The sequence below is a fragment of the Danio rerio genome, chromosome 10, assembly GCF_052040795.2.
Source record: "Danio rerio strain M-AB ecotype USA chromosome 10, GRCz13ab, whole genome shotgun sequence".
Lineage (NCBI taxonomy): Eukaryota > Metazoa > Chordata > Actinopteri > Cypriniformes > Danionidae > Danio > Danio rerio.
The window spans coordinates 43,569,351-43,583,217 of record NC_141030.1 but is presented as its reverse complement, the minus strand read 5'-3'; the positions used below and the strand labels follow the sequence as shown (position 1 = coordinate 43,583,217).

General features: G+C 35.3%; 1 protein-coding gene and 1 pseudogene across 11 annotated transcripts in view; one reads left to right on the top strand and one right to left on the bottom strand.

Moving 5' to 3' along the window:
* kirrel3a (kirre like nephrin family adhesion molecule 3a) overlaps positions 1 to 13,867 on the bottom strand; it is a 532,216-nt gene that overhangs the window by 104,660 nt on the left and 413,689 nt on the right. For all 11 annotated transcript variants that reach the window (XM_087271356.1, XM_087271360.1, XM_087271352.1 and 8 more), the window contains one exon: positions 10,009 to 10,166. In XM_087271356.1, the coding sequence (XP_087127482.1) occupies positions 10,009 to 10,166 (158 nt within the window). The remainder of the gene's footprint in view (positions 1 to 10,008; positions 10,167 to 13,867) is intronic.
* On the top strand, positions 11,986 to 12,754 carry LOC573682 (KRas proto-oncogene, GTPase pseudogene; annotated as a pseudogene).

Genomic DNA, 13,867 nt, shown 5'->3' with positions numbered 1-13,867 from the left:
CTACAACAACTACTACTACTACCACCATCACAAATACTACAACAGCTACTACAACCACAACAACAACTACTACTTCCACCACAACTACTACTACCACCACCATCACAACAACAACTACTACCTCAACCACAATTACTGCTGCAACTACTAATACCATCACAACCACTACTAAGACTAATATACCAACAGCAGCAGAAAGTTCTACTACACATACTACTACAGCAACAGCTAACAGCTACAACAACTACTACTATCACAACCACAACTACTCCTGCTCCTACTAGTACTATAATCACCACCACCACAACTACAACAACTACTACTACCACAACTACAACAAAAACAAAAACAACCACCACTGCCACTACTACTACTACTACTACTACTACCATAACCACAACAACAGCTAATACTACTACTACCACCACAACTACTACTACAACAACAGCAACACAAACTACTACTATTACTACCACCATTACCACAACCAAATCTACAACTACTAATACTATTAAAATAGCAACTACTACTATTACAACTACCACCAACACCAAAACAAAACCACAACTACTTCTACGACAACAACACTACTACAACTACCACCACCAACACAAAAACCACAACTACTACTACAACCACAATTACACAAACAACACTACAACAACTCCCACCATGCCCACCACCCCAAAAAAACTACAACTACTAGAACTACAACAGCAACTACTACTACTACTACTACCACCACCACAACCTACACCACAACAAAAACAAAAACAACAACTACTAACATAACCAAAACTACGACAACAACAACTACTACTACTTCCACTACTACTCCCACAACCACTACTACTAAAACACCCACAACTACTATTTCAACAACAACAAACACTACTACTACTGCTACTAAAATCACCACTACCAAAACCACAACTACTACAGCAACTACTACTACGATCACCACTACCATCACCAGTACAACAACAACTACTACTACCACAACCGCAACTACTACTGCAAATACTACTACTACCACCACAACCACTACTAAAACTACTACAAAAACAGCAGCAGAAAGTGCTACTACATGTATTACTACAGCAACTACTACTGCTACAACTATAACAGCTACAACAACAACAACTACTACTACTACTATAGTCACCACCACCAAAATACAACAACTACTACAAAAATAACTACTACTACCACAACTACAACAAAAACAACCACCACTACCACCCCTACTACTACTACCATAACCACAACAACAGCTAATACTACTACTACCACAACTACTACTACAACAACAGCAACATAAACTACTACTACTACCATCACCACCACCAAAACTACAACAGTAACTACTACTACTCCAATTACCACAACCACCAACACCAAAACAAAAACCACAACTACTACTACGACAACAACACTACCACCACCAACACCAAAAAAAAAAAAAAAAAAAAAACTACTACCACAACCACAACTACACCAATAACACTACTACAACCACCACCATCGCCACCACCCCCAAAACTACTACAACTACAACAGCAACTACTACTACTACTACTACTACTACTACCATCACCACCACCACAACAAAAACAAAAACTACTACCACAACCACAACTACGACAACTACTACTACCACTACTACTACCACAACATCCACAACTACAGCAAAAACAACAAATACTACTACTACTACTACCTTCATCACCACAACTACAACAACTACCAATACCACAACAACTACTACAACTACTACTACCACAACCACTACTACTACAACACCCACAACTACTAACAACAACAAACACGACTACAACAAAAATCACCACTACCAAAACGACAACTACTACAGCAACTACTGCTACCATTACAAGTACAACAACAACTACTACAGGAACTACAACTACCATTACCACCAATATCACTACCACAACTACAACTACATCAACAACAACTACTACTACTACTACAATGACTACAACTATTACTATTACCACTACTACTACTTCAACAACAACCTGAATAATGACTATGGAAGAAATACTACTACTACTACTACTACTACTACTACTACTACTAATAATAATAATAATAATAATAATAATAATAATAATAGAAATAATAGAAATAGGATAAGTCAGAATAGTAATAATAATAATAGCAAAAAGAGATTAGATAGTTAATACATGGATACATACATACTAGGTTTGAAAGTATTTCTGCCATGTTTGCTTTATCAGGCTCCCTCAGTATTAGTTCTTCATCGGCGCAGAGGTTACACACACATCACTCACAAAGCAGCGTTATATTACCTGCACTTCTATTCAAGCCATTGTGGAGCAGTCGTGTTTATAGAGGAAAGATTATTAAAAAATTGGTACAGATATTTGAAGGATATTGACTTCATCTAAAACACCCTACTGCCTCGCAGCTCTGACAGATTCTCTCGCGGAATTAATCAAATAACGCAATAAAAGAGTGCAGCTCCATTCCTGGAGAGAGAGAGAGAGAAGAAAAAAAAATGAAAAATTCAAATCTCTTGTGCTTTCATCATCTGACATTTTTTCTAAAAGGTAACTGTGTTATGATGAGACGAGGCTTTGCAGTCATTAGACATTCAGTGTGTTCGGTTATAAATCAAAGTTTCAGGCACAAAAATCAAAGTTAAACTCAATCCAACATGCAGACGTGTGAATATTTCACTGATTCCTGAGAAATGAAACACCTGTGCTTCCATATATATCTGCCATTAGTTGTGAAAATGTTCACGTTTACGCTTTCTTTATATGTGAATGGAACAGTTCAGCGTCTGCTCGTTTTATTAACATTATTAAATCACACTGTAAAACATTATCATAATTACATCGTATAACTCACTACATTTGTACTTCTTTAGACCATTAATCCATGCTGGCGAAGATCAAAACGGATTTAAAATATATACTATATGGTGGCTCAGTGGGTAGGACTGTTGCCTTACAGCAAGAAGGTAGCTGATTCGAGTCCTGGCTGGGCCAGTTGGCATTTCTGTATGGAGTTTGCATGTTCTCCTTGTGTTGGCGTGGGTTTCCTCTGAGTGAATAGGTGAATTGGGTGAACTAAATTTGTCGTAGTCTACGAGGGTGTGAATGTGAGAGTGTATGTGTGTTTAACACTACTGGGTTGCAGCTGGAAGGATATCCGACATGTAAAACATATGCTGGAATAGTTGCCGGTTCATTCCAATGTGGTAACCCCTGAAAAATAAGGGACTAAGCTCAAAGGAAATTAATGAATGAATGATGTGATTAGGTCAAAATTGAAAAGTGTTCTCTCTTTAAAAGTTATATCATGTTAATAAGTCTTTCTGCACTATACTGTTCTTTATCTGCACAACTCTGGTTTACTTTGCACTCATTTGCTATATGCCCTTAATGTCACTGTATTGTTTACAATTTTATTACCTATGTATATTTTTAGACCACATTTTATGTATATACTGTAAATTTTCTTTTTCTTTTTCTTAAACTCTACTATTTTTTATATTTTTTTATATTAATGTTAAGCACCTTGGGTCTGAGAGTAACGCAATTTCGATTCTCTATATGTCTTGTACATGTGGCTGAATTGACAATAAAGCTGACTTTGACTTTATATATTATATAAAAATTAAAGGTCTCTATTTATGGATCACAGTGGAGCCAAATAATACCAATTAACTGGAATTTATATACATTTATATTATTAAATCAGCAGATTTTACCCATTTATTAGCATTACGTTTTTCATTATATCATATAAATGTCCCTTTTTGTTATTATTTTTTACATACAGTATGTAACTCATGACTAGGCCCACCTGTAATCTGCGTGCACAGATTTTCCACAGATTTCTGCAGATTTTTAGCACATCATTAATTCTGTATTTACATGAGTATCTATATTTATTCAGTTTTTTTTTTATTAATTTCAGTAATATTATTGACTAATGTGAAAATGTTCCTCTGATTTATGTACAATGCAGTTTGTAAAGTAATATTTTCTGTCTTTTACAAGAAATATTATATGACAAACTTGCATTATTAAACAAATAAGGTGAATCTAATTGTATTTGCATTTTAAACATTAAATAAAAGTTAAAAATATATTATTTATTTTCATATAATACGATTTTAGTTATGATTCTCCAAAAATAATTCCGCAGAAATCCGCAGACTTTTATCAAAATTCTCCACAGAAATAGCAAAAAAAGTCTGCAGATTCCATCTGGCCCTTCTCATTACCTAAAAAACATTATGTTGCACACGGTTACACTTTTTGTAAAGAGCAAAAAATATAAGGTTTAAGTCAAAATTATATATATATCTTTTATGACACAATATTAAATAGAGATCAAGTGCCGTACAAATATTTTGTAAAGAACATTTAGATAACTTTAAAGGCATAAGGTCAAGGTGCTGCAGGATTGGACAGCCCAGTCACCAGACATGAACAGTATTGAGCATGTCTGGGGTAAGAAGACATCTTCATCATTGAAGATGAATCCAAAGAATCTTAATAAACTGGGAGTCCTGCAGGAACGCTTTCTTTGCCATTCCAGATGACTTTATTAATAAGTGATTTGAGATGTATGAATGCAGTCCTCCAAGCTCATGATGGAGTCAGACACAATATTCATTCTGTTTCCACTGCAGCATGACTTTATATTCTATACTGTACATTATTTCTGTTCAGTGACAAGACTTTTGTCTAAGCAAAGTCAGACCTTACTGTCCTAATTAAATAATTGAAAATCAAGACATGATCATATTTAATTTAGCTTAAATAAGCGTAATCTAGAGGCCTTTGCCTTTCATATAAGCCACTTCTGATACTAAAGGATCAACTAGAAGTCAAGTTATTATTTGATGTTTAAACAACTTGAATAGGCAACAAGGCTTTTGTCAAGTAGTATATATTAAGTATTCAGATTTTTGTCTTCTAGATTCTGAGATTCCAGACTTGTGTTTCAGCTAATTATTATTCTATCCTAACGAAAATGAATGTGATCTAAAAACAGACACATTTATTAGGTATATAATATACAACATTTTACAGAAAAAAACAACAACTTCGTTTTTGACCTAATTGCACAATCTGTTATTATCATTTATCATTTTGATAGAAAGATTTATATTGTGTGACTGCCCTCAAAGGAATGCTTGTTTATTCAGCTTTCAGATGATTTATAAACTTCAATTTTCAGAAATGTACACTTATGACTGACTTTGTGGTCCAAAGTGACATATAATGGTTTTAACAGAATAGAAATGTAGCTAAGTGTTAACAAAATAACACATACACTACCTGACAAAGGTACTGCACTCCTTTACAAGTTTTAAGAACAACAAATAATAACTTCATCTTTGTTAAGATAGGATTATAATTAGCTGAAACACAAGTCTGGAATCTCAGAACCTAGATATCTGAACATCTGAAAATATCTGAATCTTGAATATACACTACCTGACAAAAATATTGTTGCCTATTCAAGTTTTAGGAACAACAAATAATAACTTGACTTCTAGTTAATTATTTGGTATCAGAAGTGGCTTATATGAAAGGCAAAAGCCTCCAGATTACGCTTATTTTAGCTAAATTAAAAATGATCATGCCTTGATTTTGAATTCTTTAATTAGGACAGTAAGGTCTGACTTTGCTTAGACAAAAGTTTTATCAATTAACAGAAATAATATCCAGTATAGAATATAAAGTCATGGTGACTGAGCTGGTCAATCCTGGAGCGCCTTGACCTTCTTTTTCTTTCAGGAGCTTTGATGTAGAGGCTGAAGTATGAGAAGAAGTGCTGGCCTCCTAGTAGTTTGCCCTCTCCTGTGGTTTGTAATGTAATAGGCAGCACAAATGTCTAGATATCTCAGGCTGTTGATGATGTCATCCACTCTGCAGATCTCCCGCACGCCCCCATACTGAATGTAACCCCAAACCATGATTTTTCCTTCACCAAACTTGACTGATTTCTGGGAGAATCTTGGCTCCATGTTGGTTCTAATAGGTCTTCTGCAGTATTTGTGATGGTTAGGATGCAGTTCAACAGATTATTCATTGCAAAAAAAAAATCGACCTTCTGCCACTTTTCCAAATGATCAACTAAAAGTCACATTATTATTTGTTGTTCATACAAATGGGATCGATGACAAGACTTTTGTCAGGTAGGAAACAACCTTAAAAAAATAAAATAAATGTAAAAACAACCCCAAACATTTCCCATTTTGAACAGTAGTGTAATTAAATAAAAAAGCAAGTTGTAGAGTATTTTGTTGTAGGCTTTATTAGTACCGACAACTAAATAACAATAAAAAACTACAACAGCGTGTGAGTGTGTGATTAAACGTATTATGGCTATTTTGTCAGCACTGTTGATTTTCTGTCTTACTGTGGTGACAATTCAATAGATGAAGCTGAAAATCAGCGTGAAGCCGTCCCGTAATCTCAATTCATCCTTGATCGTGTTGACGCACCGAGGAAAAACACACATTTACTGTGAAAACGGAAGAAGCGGGAGGTTGAAGAAGCACCTCTGAACATGTTTAACAGATTAATCCTAAGTAATTCCTCTGTGCTTTACTCCGTTCACTTCAGCAGACGGCTGTGTCCCGGCGTTCGAGAATCAGCGCTTTACAAGACTCCCGATTTCATTAAAACGAGCCGTTTGTCTCTCATCTAATATCCCGTTTACACTGACTGACTTTTGGGACGTGAACAGCTTTGTTTTTATCCATCTCATGGAGGCACTTGATCATTTCAGAAGCATTTAAAAGAGTCTCCCAAGTGTAAGAAAGCAGGGGAGAAAAAAAAAAGTAACCTGTCTAGCTCGCTTGTGTCTAAATTAGGCCTGGTTAATTAATGAAGGGACTCTCTCTGGTGGGTCGCTGAGGGGTTCGGTTTGCTCAAAACGAGCAGATTACGCTCTCCAATCATAACACGGGCGGCCCTTTAAACACATTTCCTCCTCTCTCCATTTCCTCCCTAAAGCTGACAAACTGAGCAAATTGCTGAGGAACACATTCATAATGGAGCGCTGGAATGTCTTTCCATTATGACATATTTAAAGCACTGCGTTACAGCTTCCCTTCGCCCCAAGGATTAAATTAAAAATTAGTCCTCACTTGTCATTAATTTGACAGAGCCGAGCGTTTCGAGGACACGCAGTCAGGCGGAGTGTGGGATTTCATGAGAGACTCTTTTTTTTTTTTATGTCGTTTGAAAGAGGAGTGATATTGAAAATACCAACTGTAGGCAGAAAAAAAGTCACACAGGCGGTATTTTAAACGTAGTGAGATTTTCACCTAGACAGCATTTTCGGGTGTTGTTCAAATTGAATTTTAGACAGCGTTCTTGGGCAGCATATGTATGTTTAAATAATCAGTTAGAATATATCTACATTAAATTCTGACGTTTAAGTCGTATTTTTAGTCATTCATTTTCTTTCGGTTTAGTCTCTATTTTAGAGGTCGCCACAGTGGAATGAACCGCCAACTATTCCAGCACATGTTTTACACAGCCAATGCTCTTCCAGCTGCAACCCAGTACTGGGAAACACCCATACATCCTCATTTACAAACACACACACTCATACACTATGTCCAATTCAGTTCATCCAATTCACCTATAGCGCAGGTCTGTGAGGGAAACCGAACCACCCGGAGGAAACCCATGCCAACACATGGCACAGGCACATCAAACTACATCAAAAACATGAATCTGAATTTTTGTCTTAGTTAATGTGATTTATTCTCAAAGACAATCATTTTGAGCATTATTTAAAGGGGCAGGTCAGCCTAAAATTTGCATTTACTCATTGTTTAGCTCAAAATAAAACATTTTGATAAATGGTGGAATCATTGACTTCCATTTAAAAAAAAAAAAAGAACAAATACTATGGAAGACAATGGTTACGTGTTTCCAGCTTTCTTCAAAATATCAACTTTTGAGTTCAATTGAAGAAGCTCATAAGAGTCTGAAACAAGTCAAGGAGTGAGTAAATTATGACAGAACTTACTTTTTTGGGGTGAACTACACCTATAAGTCATGTTTTATTCATTCATTCATCATTCATTTCTGGGGTCACCACAGCGGATTGAACCCCCAACTATTCCAGCATATGTTTTCACACAGCGGATGCCCTTCCAGCTGCAACCCAGTACTGGGAAACACCCATACATTCTCATTTGCACACACACACTCATACACTGCATCCAATTCAGTTCACCCAATTCACTTATAGCGCAAGTCTTTGAATTGTGGGGGAAACCGGAGCACCCGAAGGAAATCCACGCCAACACGGGAAGAACATGCAAACTCCACACAGAAATGCCAACTGGCCCAGCAGGGACTCGAACCAGCAATCTTCTTGCTGTGAGGCGACACTGCTAACCACTGAGCCGCAATGCTGCCTATTTCAGTCATGTTTGTGTATAATATGCACACTGAACTAAATCAAAAACATGAATCTGAATTTTTATGTTGGTTAATGTTAATTATTCTCAAAGACAAGTATTTTCAGCATCATATAAAAACTTGAACTTAAAAAACAGACCTGCATAAGACTTTATTTTTAATTCTAGGTCAATGCACACTTTATTTGCAGTGGATCAAAGCTCTTGAAACTTTTGCTGGTCATCCAATTATTTAAAGGGACAGTTCACCAAAAAACTAGCATTTACTCATCGTTAAGCACAAAAGAAAATGCTTTGGAAAAAGTTGGAAACATTGAATTTCATAGTATTTGTGACAGTTTTTTCTATTATTACTGACAGGAACCAACAAAAATTATTTACAACAGCCTAGCCCACACAAAACCAAGAAGGTACATTTTGAAATTTGAGTTTCAATTTTCAAAGTGCCTGTTTTTTGGAGGGGTTTATTATAAACCAGACAATATATACAATTATTTTAATCACTTTCATTGGTGTTTTATGAAAATTCAAAGGGTTTTCTTCGAAATGACACCAAACTTTAACATTTACAAATCTGCATGTGGATTGGGAAGCTTTTTAATTTGGGTAGGCAAAATCCAGGCATAAAGCTTAATCAAACTAATCAAAAAGTGTATCATTCAATTTAAATTTGAAATATTCTGGGCTTAATAGGTGAATCTGAGCATTCAGCATAAAAACATCACATTTCTAGAAAACATAGGTGCCTTAAATCAACACTAGAATAGAGGTCTGCGTGGGACAAATTTTTTCAGAATCATTTTCGGGTCACTACCTGACCCGACCTAAATTTAGATCTGGTTTCCAAAATCTTGTTTAAATTGAGTACTATCAAAAGAGAGCGATAACAGATAAAGCTGTAGGTTGTGCAAGGACTGTAGGCTAAATGTCAGTTTTGTTTGTTCCTTTGTGATGAGACATAAGTGCTGCCTTAAACCTGAGGTTCCAGTCTTGTTACTGCTAAAGGGTAAAACTTTGAGGTATCATTACACCACGCAAAGGGTCAATTTTTTCCATTTGTGTCTATAACACATGAAAAAGACTTCCAAACATCAGACTTGCCTAAAGTTGGTTTTCTACCAGTAATCTGACCATTTTCTAACGCAAGCTGAAGGACAGCGCATCTTCACTTTACTCTCCCATGTTGTTAAAGCCCGCTCTGAGGACCTGCAGATAATGCATGCACAGACTGTGCAAAACAAATAATAGCATGTGCAGAAAGCACTGGTCAAGCAGTCAGCATGTGTAACAGTCATGAGCACTGGATGTACCAGTGCTTAATATGAATGAATCAAATCACAGATATGCAGTTCCGAAATAAAATTGGGACTGGAGAATATCGTTAGTCCGCCCGCTCTTGTTACACCAGTTATCAACCGCTACCTCGCTTTATTCGGAATGCAGACCTCTAATCTCGAACACATTTATGTTACATTTAAATAAGACAACAGTTTCAGTATGTGTATTAAGCACAATGTGTCAGTATTGTGCCGATACTCTTGGATCTGTCATACCTTGGTGTACGCCGCACCGTTAATCACCTCTCCATTGCGGATCCAGATGATGGAGGCGGCTGGTTTGGCGTTGTTGGCGTGGCACGTGAGGTTTAGCGAGTCTCCAGCCCTCAAACTCACCACAGGTGCTCCGATTATCACAGGGTCATCAGGAGGAACTGTAAAGCAGAACAAAATGTACAGTTTACTTCTTGCATCACAAGAAGTTGATTGTGTTGGGGACAATACAAAAATAATGCCATACTGTTACAATATACAGTTGAAGTCAAAATTATTAGTAGATTTTTTTGTTCTTTTTCAAATATTTCCCAAAAGGAATTTTTCACAGTATTTCCTATAGCAATTTTTGTTCTGGAGAAAGTGTTAACCATTTAAACTCTGCAGTGACGTCATCGACTTTCGCTTTAAGATTTAAAGGGCTAGCATTGCACCAGACCCCTATAAGTGGTTTCGTTTGAAAGTGTAGAATCTATATATATATCTATAAATATATATACATATATTTTATGCCCATATGGATCACTTTAGTTTTTATTCTACTGTACAAAAGTTATTTACACTTAAATACACAGTATTTTGGATACCCGAGCTGGGTATTTTACATTGGTTCATTTTCATATTTTTCATATGATAGATATACAAGTTATAGGTCAAATGAAAGCTCTTGCCAGTTCTTATATGGTTCTAGCATTCTTTAACTGAATTATATTCACATATCAAACATTTGCCGAATGAATCGCGGTGTTTCCATGGCGCAAAAGTGAAAACAATACATTTATGATCAATAAGCAGCCCCAGATAGCACAGACAGCTGTCATCTCTTACCTTATGCTGTGCGCTTTAGGGCCATTTCTCCTCTGTTTTTTAGGTGATGTGCATAAGTAATCCTTTTATATGTCTGATGTGGTCCAAACACAGTGAATTATGTTTGATCAAACAAAAGAATAGTGAAATATAAAAACAATGATTGGTCCCTGTGGCTTGTACTGCACCTCTCATCAGTTGGAATACAATAACTTTTGCATAGATTAAGGTAGAGACATTTTTCTTTTTTTCCTATGATTACAGACATTTGCAGGAACCACCAAAATTAATTACAGCAAGCTAGACCAGACAGAACCTAAAAGGTACACTTTCAAATTTGAGTTCATAAATACAAAAAGCGCCTCTTTTTTTTTTTTTAGGTGTTTATTATAATACAGAAAACGTAAACAGTTATTTTAAACACTTTCAATAGCGTTGTATGAAAATTCAAAGGGTTTTCTTTAAAATAATACCAAATTTTTGCATTTACACCTCTGCATATGGATTTGGGAAGCGTTAAAATTTGGGTAGGCAAAATCCAGGCGGAAATCCCAAAATAGTAAAATAGAGTTTAACTGGTTAATTTTTTTTTGTTTTCGGCTAGAATAAAATCAGTTTTTTAAGGTTTTTAAACACCATTATGCTTTATACAACCTCAGAAAACCAACGACACATTTTGACCATTAAGACTTCATTATTTTATGTTCAATCAAAGTCCATTTAAGGCAAATCATTTTACTCGGCGGCTATCATTGAAACACCTCTCGGGCAGTGTGCTCGGGCATTCTGTCTGAATGGGGAAACATCAAGTTCTACAAAACTGTTGGCCAAACTTACAATTACATTACATATTTCGTATCACTAATAAAAATAAACAACCATCTCATAAGTTTAATTTCTAAATGCTCAAATCAAACAGAACATTTAAATAAAAGTTAAAAAGGTTTTTTTTTTTATAATATATTACGTTTTTAGCTACAATACTCCCAAAAGTCATTAAATCACATAAATCCGCAGATTTGTTTTTACAAAACTCTGTGCAGAAATAGCAAAAAAAGTCCACAGATTTTGTCTGGCCCTACTAATTACTTTTGTAATCAGTAACAAAAGAGTAAATGAATACATTTTAGAAGTAACTTGCCCAACAAGAAAGAGAGAGAAGGAGAGAGAGAGATTTAAGCAGCAAGCCAGTCTGCACTAATGCTGCCCTTAGTGCTTGTCAAAAGCTGGTGATCGCGCAGCATCGAATATATTGTAGCACGTTGTCATGTGCTATTACACTGTAAGTAAAGTGCATTAGTCATCTGTTGTATAACCGTATTCGAACTGGAATTATTAGTGTCGGTTATCGGTCAGATATCCATCAAGCCCTCCGTCCTGCACCTCTCATTGAAAGGATACCACTCTGGATTGTTTGGGTCTACAGATGTTTGGTTCATTATAATGCAAGATGCATGCTGATGCTCGGAAGAAGCTGCTGGACTGCGTGGTATTCGTCACTTTAATCACCTCCACCCACTGAAAATAACCGTAAACAACTGAAAATCGTTGATATTTTGGGGTGAAGAATGACCAAATATAAGCTTGTGGTCGTGAGAGCTGGAGGCGTAGGCAAAAGCTCTCTCACCATCCAACTCATCCAGAACCATTTTGTGGATGAATACGATCAAACGATAGAGGAGTCGTACAGGAAGCAGGTGGTGACTGACTGAGGAAGTGTCTGCTGGACATCCAGGACACTGCGGGTCAGGAGGAGTGCAGTACCATGAGGAACCAGTACATGCAAGGGGGGCAAAAAGAAAAAGAAGAAATCCAAAACAAAATGTGCATTAATGTGAACAAGTAAATCTTTCCTGTCATTACGGACTCAAAAGTTCCACAACTGCATTTTGTACATTTACACTAAATTATTAGCCTCTTCAGAACACTGAAAAGATCCCTGAGATATATATATATATATATATATATATATATATATATATATATATATATATATATATATATATATATATATATATATATATATATATATATATATATATATATATATATATATATATATATATGTATGAGAATACATATTTGGACAGAGTTATCAACAAAACAGTGTAAATATTTCTAGGAATAACTCTGATGCCCAAATAAATAAGAAAGGAAAGCTCCTACTTGAGCCCTGTCGAAGCTTCGGTCTGTATCTGGTCAATGGTAGGGTGAGAGGAGACTCTCTGGGCAGATACACCTATAGCTCATTTCTCGGTAGCTCAACAGTTGACTTCATGATCACAGACGCCTCTATCAGATCACAGCCAAATTACACTTTATATAAAAAGGAACAAAAATACTAATATATTTTCACAAATTGTGTAACATTAAAAATTATTATAGATGGGTACAAGACAGCTTTGAGAAATACACGAACGCAATTGAAGACCCCCAAATAGTTTTACTTTTGGATAAATTTATGGAAAATTGTTATCCTGATAATGAAGATGGTGTTAATGTAGCTGTAGAAAACATAAATTACATCTTTGATTATTTGCCAACAATGTCTAATATTAAAACTACTAAGAAAACTTTTAAACAAAAACAAGATAATGAAAAATGGTATGACTTTGATTGTAAAGCAATAAGGAAAAACTTAAGACAACTAGCAAATCAAAAACACAGACAACAATTAGAGAATACAGAGAGAGAAAGAGAGAGAGAGAGAGAGAGAGAGAGAGAGAGAGAGAGAGAGAGATCACTTTTTTATCCTAAAAATGTACAGTTTATTCTGATCTATTTTTGTATTGATTTGTATGAATAATTAATGTTGAATAATAATATAATATATTGAATATTAATGTGATATATTGAATAATATGATGGATTGTTGATATTTTATTTAATTTTTATATAAAAATATCATGTTATTATTCTTATTATTATTATTTTTTGCTACTACTACTATTTACTGTGTGTACTGTGTTTTATTATTATTATTATTATATATGTATGTTACATTTTATGTAAACTTTATAACTGCTTTGGCAATACATTTGTAACAATTGTCATG